This window comes from Anser anser (genome assembly GCF_964211835.1).
Source record: "Anser anser genome assembly, chromosome: 1".
Lineage (NCBI taxonomy): Eukaryota > Metazoa > Chordata > Aves > Anseriformes > Anatidae > Anser > Anser anser.
In genome coordinates, this window is record NC_139720.1 from 131,802,731 (window position 1) to 131,815,349 (window position 12,619).

General features: G+C 39.1%; 1 protein-coding gene across 7 annotated transcripts in view; it reads right to left on the bottom strand.

Moving 5' to 3' along the window:
• FRMPD4 (FERM and PDZ domain containing 4) overlaps nt 1-12,619 on the bottom strand; it is a 311,895-nt gene that overhangs the window by 28,608 nt on the left and 270,668 nt on the right. For all 7 annotated transcript variants that reach the window (XM_083802665.1, XM_083802667.1, XM_083802666.1 and 4 more), the window contains one exon: nt 4,145-4,190. In XM_083802665.1, the coding sequence (XP_083658791.1) occupies nt 4,145-4,190 (46 nt within the window). The remainder of the gene's footprint in view (nt 1-4,144; nt 4,191-12,619) is intronic.

The following is a 12,619-nucleotide window of genomic DNA, read 5'->3' on the forward strand; positions in this document are numbered from 1 at the left end:
TCTAGTTCAAACAACAAAGGTGTTGGGAAGTGGCCATGTATCAGTACTAGTATCAGTGGCCTGTACATATAGGAGTCAACACAGTGATAGTGGTTGTCAGTAGCCACACCATGATCCTTTGAGTGTAGAGTTAAAGATATGTATGGAACTGACTATACTAAAAAAGCTCATATGGAAGATATACACTAGCTAAGGTATTAAGGATGACTGTGAAAAATGCTATTATGTGAACATTAAAAAAGAGAGTCATCATTTTTACACTGTCTTCACAACTTCAAGTAGTCAAGTACTGTCCTGTTCAACATGCTCACATCTGTCTTCTAAATGCTTCCTAAAACTACACCTTGGTATTCTTTCTCACTTTAGATTTTGAAGTCTTTGGGACAGACCTGTTTCTCTTTTATACCCTTCTTTGCAGCAACGATAGTAGATATGGTAGTTGTTCCTATTACGCGACTCCATATGGCAAAGCAGCATGAAAAGTACTGTGAGACTCAATACAATGTTGCCACAATCATTACAAGTCAGAAATAAGTGTTATTGACATTTTTTCTGTAAACATTTTGTCTCAGACATGTAACTATGTTATAAAAAAAAGCATCTCTTTCAAACAAAGGTAAAACAAAAAAAAATCCCCAAATCTTATCCTTTTCTCATTCCAGAACTTATGCACAGTAAAGTTGTCATAGACTTCAGTTGTGCCTGGACTGTATCCAAGAAATTTAAGAGATTAATCATGAAAGCAACCTATCAGATTATCTGTAGGTATAAAATCTGAAGAGATAACAAAACAGGCAAGTTATTTGTTTTGAGTAATGCTTAAAACTTAATAAACCACCAATCAGAACAGTCCTCTTACAGAATAAAATTGTCAGAAATGATAATCAAATGTCATAATTTCAAAAATCTAAACTTTAAACTGCTTCAACTGCTTCATCTGTTCAGCCACCTTCTTATGAGCAGCAGTGATATTAACATAGGAGAGATTTGTAGATTGTTGGAAGGAACAAGATAGTCTAATGTCTTGGTTTGGTCATAATTAAATTAAATTTTAAAGAGTTTAAGCATTAAACAAAACTGAATGCACTTAAGCAAAAATGATCTGCAAAAGCTTTCAAAAAGAACTAAGTGAGCTACAGAGTACTATAAATCTAAATTACTTCTACTTTCACCTGCAATCATAAAGAATGGTTACTTGAAAGCATGAAAACAAAACACTCTAAATAGCGCAAATAAAAACAATTAAGAAACAGCACTCCTGTAATCCATCTTGGCAGATAGTTTTCATGCAATGATAGAAACAAAAAGGTTCATCATCATGAAGAGAGTTAGTTGAAATGTTTCTAAAGATGTATTTCTGCCAAGAATGGCGAAGAGGTTCAGTTTTTATTTAAAAATTCTTACTTTTCCTTTGTCTGGTTTCTACTTCATCTTTCCAGTTTTATGGGCAAAAGAGTAGAAGGAAAGAGGGAGGGAGAAAAAAATAAAGAAAAGGGGAAAACAATTTTATCATAATTTTTGAAGACAAATATTGTTTCCAAACTGTGAGACAAAATATATTTGCCAAGGGACCCACTGCACCCACTACATCTGCTTCCTGCACAGAAGACCACAACAGGTAAGCAACCAGAGTACAGCAGTACTTAGGATGGAGAGCCTAATGATGAACATCACATAACAGGCTCAGGCACTACTAATGGTGTCATTGAGGCAGTATGACATCCAGCATGAGCCAGATACTCAGGGTGACTCAAGAGTCCCCAGGAAACTTTGGAGCCTTGTATAAACTGACCCTGTACTGCTTCAGAGGTCAAACTTAGCTGGACACACTGGCAGCATCTCAGCTGGTCCCAATCCCACAGCACACTTTCATTTCCACTGCAAGATAACTTTGGCTTGAAAGTGGTGAGGGAAAGATGCTACGAACCAACATGGCCCTGGTCTGGACATGTAGGAAAACACAATAGGTGTGGGGAAAAATGAAGATCTGCCTGATGCAACAGTCCTGCAGCTGAGGCTAACACCCACTAAGACCGTGCCGTTGAAGCATCCCGACTTTGGAATAAAAATGAATCCATTAAAGCCAGCACTGATATGAATACATCTGCTGTTCTGTGGGCATTCTCAGGGAGACAATCTTCATACCTACATGAGATAAAACTTCCATCACCCCCAAAAACACGAGTGCCTCATCTGCAGAGGTAGAGCTGTGGGACTCTAACAGACCTACCAGAGAGGGGCAACCCAACTACATTTATAAGCTGGGCACATGAGCCCAAACGGCTGACGCGACAGCAAATGTCATTCAGTGGCTTAGTGACATCTGGAGGAGGCTTAGTTATTGATTAGCATTAGGTGCTATGTATGAGAGGAGCAGATTCAGCCTTGTCAGTCCTCAAACAGGGCTTGGACCCAAAGAGATGGGAAGATATCAGATCATGATGTAACTTCTTCTACAGGTCAAATGCTGGAAGAAGACTGCACCTTCTCCACTGAACATGGTGTGCACAGTTCATTTAGGTTTCAACTTCCATTACATTCACTACATACGGGCTTGCCCTCACACGAGCATCACAGCAACAGGACACAACACCTCAAAGGTATACTGCCCACTTCTAAGGGCTACATATAACCAGCACTAAATCATAAGCCTTTTTGTCACCAGACATTTAAAGAAAAGAATGAAACCTGTCAACAGATAAAATAAGACAACCTGTATAAAAAAGGGAAGTGGGTGAGGATTTTTTTCCCCTGTATTATATACATTCCCCATAATCAAAACAACTGGCTGTAATCCAGCTAGCTTTAAAAACAGTTACATTCTTTATTTAGCCAGGCAACACTGCTAGTGATCTTACTGCAGTGCAGCAGCCCCTGCCTTGTTTTGCTGGGGAGCACGTGCTTTTCCCCCACAATTTAGCTGCTGTGTGGACTGGCTTCTTGAAAGTGAAGCAATGACGATATGACCTCCTCTAAACTAGTCAGAAAGGCTAACCAGTAGTACAGGAGCCACACAGCAGTGATCAAATTGCATTTGTAAGATGTATGTTTTGGCAGTTTCATCAGATAAATTTGTTTTCATACTTTTCTGTCAAATCTGTTATTCTTGGGGAAAGGGATGCAATTATCACTTATTAATCAAAACGCTTGTGCATCAGGCTAGCAAAAAGGGAAGTGACTAGACCTGTTGAATTTGAAATCACTACTGATCCATCGTTGAGCCCCCACTGTGGTCTACAAAGTGTGTGTGGTTGTGCATGGACGTATGAAGGGAAGAGAGAGAGGTGCTCCATCCCCTGACTTAGCTTCACTCCTTTTTCATCTGACCTTCTTCAATGATGGGTTTGAGCTGAAGGGCCATAAACCCACTTCCACAAACCATTAAGTGAGGTGCAAAGGCATGTCCCAACAGCCAGCTGAGAGGTGGGCTGCAACTGCTCCCAGTTCCTTCCAGCCAGCCTCATGTGATTGCCTTTCTGCCTCTCCTCTCCCCTCATCTCCACACGCTCTGCCCTGGAGATGTATGCAGAGCCCTCCATTGCACAAGGTATAACCAGTTTGATACTGAAGTGCAAGTCTGTGGAACTGAGGCAGAATTACAAAAAGAACACAAGCTGCAACAGGTTTAGAAGAGGGGCAGCCCTGTGCTGCACCTCCCCTGTCCCTCGCTCCACTGGTGGGGACTCCTCAGCCCTAGACAAAGCCCTGCCTGAGCTCTGCCCATTGCTGCAGGCACCACCTTCCACCAGCCAACAGCCAAAGGCAGCGCCGTGCCCACTCCCCACTTCCACGTCAGGCTCATGAGGGATGAGCAGTTTCCATTTGACAGAGACAGAAGCAATGCGGCGGAGGGGACTTGGCCCAGGCCATCTCCCAAACCTCAGAAGATGCTGGAAGCAGAACTCAGCATCCCCCTCTGTGCATTCTCCTGGCAGGAGTTTAACAATGCTGTTACTATTTAACTTGCTAATATATTCTGCGGTATGCAGTAACGCAGTCCGAGACACCACCTTTAAGAGACACAGCCCTTATCTCACTTATTTCTTTTTATTGCACAGATGAGGTAAAGACAGACAGAATATAGGCAGAGAAAAAGCTGCTATGTTGCTAGGAAACTAATTCAGAAAACACTACAGATACTTACAGGGTAAGGTTGAACAACAGTAAGGAGGATTGATTCTTTGCAGCTTCTATAAAAAGAAAAAAGAAGTAAAATCAAGTAAAGGTTCATACGTTTATGCACTACACATAACCAGCTTATCTTTCTAATGGAGAAAACTGCATTAATATGGCAAAATGTTTATTACAATCACATATCAGAGAATTACAGCGATGAATACCAAAATAACAATGAATATTAAAAATAACTTTTTTTTCCAATATAACAAACTGAATTAACTTAATTTTGCAGCTCATACTATAAAATATTTGCTCCATTAGAGACCTGCATACTCCAATGATGATTTTCCCTAATAAGAATGGAATAACATTTGATTAATTCTATCAATGCAGTATCTATAGACTACACATTTATTTTGCCTACTTTACAAACAAAATTAATTTTTTATATCATCTACTTCTTGTACACTTAATGCAAAATTTATCTGAAGATAGCTGTGTTTTCAGAACAAGAATGAGGACAAAATTTAGCCCCAGACTCTTCTCTAGCTCACCTTTAAAATCAATAGATGAAGATTACTATTTGGTGAATATCTCAGTTAGAATTTTTAGTTTTTTCTACTAAGTTGCTAAATAAAGGTTCTTCTTTAAAATTGAACAGCTCTTATTTAGGAAGAAATGAGTGAATGGAGAAGAAATCAGCAGCTCTCAATCCCTTCCCCCCCCCCCCCCCCCCCCCAAGAGAAAAACTTATTAGGAAACTTGATAAGATCAAATGGTCTAGACAAATGACAAATACATACATATTTTGTCTATTGATGGGCAGTTCAGACTCATGGATAACTGGGGAAAAGTAAGGGCAAAGTGGAATAATGAGGAAAAAATGCCAATCACAGTCAATATCTATTGTGTTACATTATTGGACAGAGGGCTTCTGAGGGCAATATTAGCTGTGAAAAAGTCGGGTGCCATTTTGTTGAGATGGAGTTGATTTTCTGTTAGTTTTACTACTTTCAAACACATTTAATTGCTTATTTATGTGACTTATTGCTTGGCTAACTGAAGTACAACTGATTTGGCATGCCTGAACTGTTCAACAGTACAAACTAAAATAAATCACACTGCATTGGTCTTACTCAGTGTCACCTTATACTGTATATTCACACCATTGATGTGCCATTTAAAAGGCAAAAAGCAAGGAAAATGGAGGAGAATCTACAAGCCCAGTTGAAAAACTGGTCTGGAAAAGGGGCATACTTGATAAAGCCATCTCATCTCTGAGAGCCAAGTGAGATAGCAAATTCTACCTCTGTCAAAGCCATCAGTCATGCGAGCAGCAAAGTTTGACCAAATATCCCCTAACTAAAGTAAAATTTCTAAAGCTTCAATTTTTACTCCTCGTATTAGATATTTGTATCATTGCATGAAAAGAGTATAGAAAGGCTTTTCTAAAGAATGTATTGAAAGTTTGGGTTGCCTTTCTGTGCTCAGAACAACAGAAATAAAATTAGGTTACAAAGTTAAAATACTGTACTGAGGAGCTACATGTGGTGAAAATTGAATAATCTGCCACAAAATAAAATTATTTTGTCCCCTTTATATATAATCATAAATACTTTAAGGAATTTCCCACGATTAATTTTTATTTTAATAAAACATTCCAAAGTTAAGCTCCAGAAATGACTTATTCAATCATGAAACAGCTTTTATTTACAGTGTTCATATATGTGAACGTTTACATTCTGTTTTTAAGATCTGTAAGCTACTGATAGCAGTTTTGGAAATCTCTGCAATTATTCTTTATCATTCTCCATTGTTATTCTTGAAGATTTTATAGCTCATAGTCTAAAAGTAGCAATCTCCATTCTGTTTTGCTTAACAACAGGATTCCCTCTACTTTCTTCTGTTCTACCTACCATACTTTTGGGATTCTGAAAATACATTATAAGAAATGTAATTTATTTCACAAATCTCACAGTTGCATCTATACTGTCCACTTCTATCCAATTTGTCACTGCCATATTAATCTAGGCATATGTGTAGATGTAAAAGTACAGAGGGTTGTTAGCTACAGGATAAACCACATCCCTGGGATAAGTACTCCATGCCCAACTGTCCTCTTCAATTACTTTCAACACACTGATTTATGTTTCTTATGAAAAGCGAGATTACTTGCATGGTCTACCTCCTGTTGATCAGTTAGTTACCCTAGAGAGTCACCTTTATGAAACAAAATCAACTTCTAATGAAAATGTTTTTCAGCTGTTCATTACTCTTGGATCAAACCAAGTGCCAGTGTAGGCAGCATTCAGCCTAGACTAACAAGATTTTTAAGCCAACGGGTCATCATATTAAAATTTATTTTGGGTATAAGACTTGCTTACAGGGTAATCACTTGCATTGGGAGGATGCTAGACCTCAGAACATTCACTCAACATTTGAGTCTATAATAAGGCCATTCAGAGTATCTGGAATCATGTATGTTACATATACACAAAGCAGCTGTCAAGCACCATTTATAGCCCTTTCATCATCAGACAAAACTTTTTATATAAAACACATATAACATACAAAACACAGCACAGTTACAAGATAAATACATATTTAATCTGCAGCATTTTGATCTGCAGTACTCAGCCATGACTGCACCACCCATTCTAAAACCTTCTAAACCCATGATAACATAACTTCACATCACTTTCTACTTCCATTATTGTTAGAAAATCATATATACCTAAATGATAATCCTTGCATTGCACCGGAGACTCTCCATTGTGACACATATTGTTTCTAACACAACACGGGAAAAACAATGGAACCAGTGACCATGTACTGTGCTCTGTAAGTTTTACAGCTTAAATGTATGTGTAAATATGTATGTTCATATTGACAGCAGAACACACAAACAGCTTAGACTGAATTACACAAACCAGGTATATCACCACACTTAAGCTACTTCTTCTAAGCAACTTTGGAAAGATAGTGGCAAAAACTAAAGGAACAACTGCAGTCTTACTTCCCCTCTGAATTGGCTTTTCCGCTTTCAACAATCTGACTAAAGTAAAAGAAAATAGATATGCATATATTTAACCTAAATATTATTTTTCTAAATTTAGACTCTTGTCTACGTATTGTTTTCGAAGCCAAACTTACTCAAGACCAATGATATGCAATTCCAAGCTTTCACAAGACCTGTGGACTTTCTGGGTGCCCTACTATCTGACCAGCTAACAACAGTGCAAAAATAAGTTACCATCGTGTTTCTTTCATTTCCTGACATTAGAATCAAATGGTGAGAACAAGGCTAAAATATCAAAATTGCAAAGGGAATTTCAGTGATTCATCTATTTGTGCTTTCCAGGGCCCTGCACAGTGATTGTATTTGTCCATTCTGCCTACTCATTACAGATACTCAGGCTGCAACACCGAGAGAATATAGATGGTTTGAGAAACAAATTACAGCACATTATAAAGGTTAAAGTTGTATTACTAAGTATCAAGCATCTCAGACTACATGAGGCGTTAACATTCTGCTACAATACCAGCCATTGACTTTGACTTTGAACTTGCAGGTGGAAATTACTGTCTCTCTTCTGCTTCCCTTTGAGCTTGAAGTGGGGAAGGAGAGTGGGAAGGAGGGGGGCGAAGGAAATGTGGGGAGAGTGGGGAAATTCCCAGTATCTGAACCATATGGAACAAGTGTTTCTGTTCTTTGCATGTGTCCTGCAGCAAATAGGGGTATACCAGGTTTCTCTCCCAGTGAAGATGTACACAATAGAAACCGACATATAATAAATAGTATAATTTACAGGGAATGTAATTTAAGAAAAAATCTAAAACTTGTTTTGAAATGCTATCCTTTTTCTTTGCTATTTCTGGACCCTCTGCTGTGCTTTTTGTCTTACTATTGATGAGAAAGGTCTGAATTTCACAATTATGGAGTAGGATGCCATGATTTGCAGTATGTTTCACACTATGTTTTTAAAGTAAGGAAAGGGATGCAAGCAAGTCAAAAACTAACTACAGAATGTGTCAGGTTACCTGAAATACCATATTCAAAGCTAAGGAAAGTAGAACTTATCTCAACCTAGTATCTAAGCTAGAGAAGAATTATTCAGCATTTGAATGTCTTTCATTATTTTGAAGACTAAGGCAGTAATAACGAACAAAAGACTTTTCATGAGAAAACTAAAGTCACTCTATTGTAGTACATTAGGAATGATTTCAAAAGGATCATTTTGATTTGAGCTGTATATACATTTTTACATAAAACCTGTTCTCTTTACAGTAGTTATCTTCACCTAAGGGAGCTCCAAATTTCACTTCTCCAGACTTCTGTCATGTGCAATGGCTCCTGTGGAAAAGAAGTTTGCCAGAGGTATGCCTGAATTTACCTCCAGGGCTAGAGATTTCTACTGGAGGGAACTTGGTGGGACACAGTAGACTTGTCTTAGCCTTGTGCTTCTTCATTCTTTGCTTTTATCGCACAGCCCCCCCCCCCCCCCCCAGTGTGCCTCCAGGTCATTCAATGGTGCCAACCCCCCTGGGTGGTCTGGGGAACCTTGTCAAGTTGGGGAACAAACTTGTATTCATTGTAACCCACGAAACAATGCAGAGGAATGGAGGAAAGAGGCTTTAAGAAGAAGATAATGCCTTTCCCGAGGCTATTTTTTGTCACAGGAGAGGCAGCATTGTGCAAACATAAACACACAGGCTAACATAGAACTCCTCCAGCACACATCATGGTGTGTATGGTTCTTCTCTCTCCATTTCCGAAGGCAACACAGCAGCACGCAAACTACAGACAACGTTTCCATGATTCAATAGCTTCTAATTAAGAAGTACAATTAAAAAAAAAAAACACAAAACAACAAAAAAAATGTACTACTGTGGGAAGACTGCTTCTGGCCTCTGGATTACGTGAACCCATAGATGAATGCTATTTAGTAGCAGGCGAAGAATCTGACCTCTCAAACCCTAAGCAGATGGTATTTTCCAGACAAATTTTATGAGTGACAATGGGATTTCAGTCTGTGGCCACCCAGCTGGCTGCACTGACCTCTGGGGAGTCTCTCTGAAGACCCTGTACACAGCTAGAGATGGGCATTGCTGCCATCATGAAGGCAAGGCAGGGTGTGCCATGCATGGCATTGCATCTCCAACGCCATCTCAGAGAACAATTGCAGGAGTGCAGCAGGCAAGAAAAGTAGCAAGAGGCTCATGAAGTAATGTGTGCTACCATAAAGGATGAGGTGTGGAGTTCAAGTTCGGGGAGGTAGGGTAATGCTGAATGGTGTATGGATAGAGGAAATGGAACATGAAGCCAAGGTCTTGCTTTGAGGGTGGTAGTGGACACATGGGGAACAACACAGGAAATGGATGGGAGCATCAGGTTAGACTCTCTTCTCCAGGGACGACAGTCTACAGAAGTGAAGACCATGGTGTTCAGGTCTTATTTCTGGAGATAGGAAGAGTGCATTGGAGTCCCTGATTTCAGAAAGCAGAGGGATCATGCTCACATTTGGAAAGCTGGCAGAGGCATCTTCCGCCACTGTTAATGGCAGTACCTGCCCTTAGCCTCACAGTCAATGCAGGGAAATACTCTTGACAATCAAGCAATGTCAACTTGTGAACTCTTGAATCCAGTGATTTAATTTGAATAACTCTGCTGCTTCACAAAATCCTTAAAAATTAAGTCTGCCATTAAATATGTGAGGACTTTCAGTGCGAGAAGCGTTCCACACAAGGATCTGGGAATTTTACAGCATTCCAGTTTTAGTGTCTGAGTCCTAAAAACTGCAAGAAATGATTGCTTGAAATGAAGATTGCTGTATAAAGTAAAAAAAAAAAAAAAAAAAAAAAAAGTATAAGCACAGGATTATTCCTGCACTGCAAGATCAAACAGCAGCAGAAACTCAGCTGAGAGAAAAGATACTCTGATTCTAACAGAAATAACTTCAATAACAGCATACAGAAAATTACTGTCAAAGCAAATTGCATTTTATATAAATGTTCTTTCTTTTAAAGGTCTGGCATGGTGTGAAAGTCAACCTTTAAAATTGTCACAGTCTGCAGCTGGCACTAATTGGAACCCTTGTTGGCTGTCTCCATAAGGGGCCAAGAAGCAAGCGTGTCTGCAGGCTGAATTATGCTTGCTGTCTCTGACAGAAGTGGTCCCTTCAGATCAGGGCTGTGGCATGCTGGTGGGGTTTCATACAGGAGATGCCATTTTAGATGCCTCTGCTGTAAAGGCTTCAAGAATAAAAAAGATTCCTGCTCTCTAAGGTTGTTCATCTGCCAAGCTTTCACATGTACCAAATTCACTGTTTTCTCCTATATTAGCACTGTGGCAAGGAAAACCCTATGAAGAGGAAGTTCTCGAATTTCAGTGATTTATGAAGACCTATATACAACTCTAGCCAAAATACTCCTCCCATCCACAAACACCCGAAGTCATCTAGTTGCTAATATTCTCAAGTATAAGGTTATAATTTTTGTAACTGAGTTACCAAAATGTTAGTCAAACAGTAAATACCTGTGTACACTGTACAAGACTGCCGTGGTAAAACTGCTTGGAAATTGAAATAGCAGCACTACAGTGCTGTCTAACTACTGAGTAATGCCACTTGCAATTCTTTACCAGACAGTGCCTCACTTGCTCCTTCTTATTACACCAGTCTTCAATTAATTCTGGAGTGCAATTAATTCTGGAGTGCAACTCTGAATATCAGCAACACGCAGAAAACCCTACAGTGACTGGGCCTTCCTTCGGCGGCTGTTTTCCTACTTGGATAGAGACAAGACAGTCTCACTCAGGCCCTGACCTTGAGGTGGAGTAGAGAACTTATTAGGAGTTATTAGCTCTGCAGTTTCCTACTCCAACAGAATCATTATTTGCTTATTTTGGCCACTGGAAAAAGAGGGAGCCAGATGGGTATGTATGTATATCTGATGGAAGGAGACTTTTACCAAGTCAGACTGTTAGCATGTTACCACCACACGACCATAGCATAAATTACTTTATGCAGCGTGAAAATGTTATACTCCCAAGGAGAAAAACACAGAGTTTAGTCCCCTATTAATTAATTGTTCAGCTGTCCTCTTCTAATTAGACTTTCTGCACATTAGTTTTAAAGGATCAGACAGATAAAGTAGGATAATATTGGTCTCTCAGGTCACTCACCCAGGCCAATGTTTCAGTGCTAGTTTTCCTACCATTAACTGCCAAAGTAGCTTTGAGGAAAAGTTAATTCTCAAAGTGCAATAAACACAGCACAATATAAACCAGCCCCAGGATGGCTCATGTTTATGAGACATCTTTAGGGATGATGTTATGGAGATACTAAACAATACTTTCAAAGTAAAATATTTACAGAATGGGGTGGTCTCACTACAGACAGAGATGCATGGCTGCCCACTGCACTCAGGTACATTACATCCATGTAGTTGATTTGGTGACATTTATCCTTTGCAGTAATATACTTATGGAGGACTTCCAGGAACTTGGGCTTTACTGAAACGCTGAGGTTGCACAGCAAAATGCACAGAATGATAAATTCTAACCATTCAACAAAATCCAAACCAATGCTGATGTGAAAGATATATGCTCTGAAACAATGGCATGAGCTCATATACTGATTCTCCAGCGCAGCCACCAGGGATGTAGCAATGATTACAAAATCTAGTCCAACTGTTCTGTCATTTTCTAATTTCAGCTTCCAAAACCGGAGCCATCATGAATTTGTAACATGGTCACAGCAAAATCTAATTTGAAAAATGTTAAATATAATCAGAACAGTCTTCTAATTTTCTAAACTTTTGTAAATACATCTGAATGCTCCACTGGAACCAGAATTCATTTACCTGGGACAGAGAAAGAAAAATGCTGGAACACCTTGAGTGCTCTTCTTATGGATCCCAGATGTTCCTCTGCTTTATCTGAACTAGATTAAGGGGGCTTTCTAGTGTGGTACAGAATTTTCAGCAGTTGATTATACATTTTGATCCAGTCACACAGGCATTTGAATTTCTACTTCAACAGTGGAAACAGATGAAATAATGAAAGTTAAAGGACTGAAGGAAATGATGAGGTAACTTTCCAAGCCATGAAAATCGGTGTTATTCCATTCACTTATCACAGTGCAAAAGAGAGGTTAACAATTTGGTCTAGCAATTGAAAATGATGTTTCAGAGAGAAAATCTCATTCATATAATTCACATAAAGAAGTCTTGTTGGTTCCATTTTTCTTTTTATCTTTCAGAGATGCAATGTAAATTCACACTTAGGAGATTAATTCTCTTTTCAAATAATTTTGATGTTTCTTTTAGCAGACAGTATGTTATGAACAATCATCCCTTGATTTTATTTTTTCCCTCTAGTCTCACTGAAGTGGACCTCTCATGCTCCATGGGAAGGGACAGTTTTGATTTCATCGATGCTAGGCTATTTCTCTTCATTACAGGTGTCAGAGCAGCATGCTTAAGATGAGGACATCTTGAC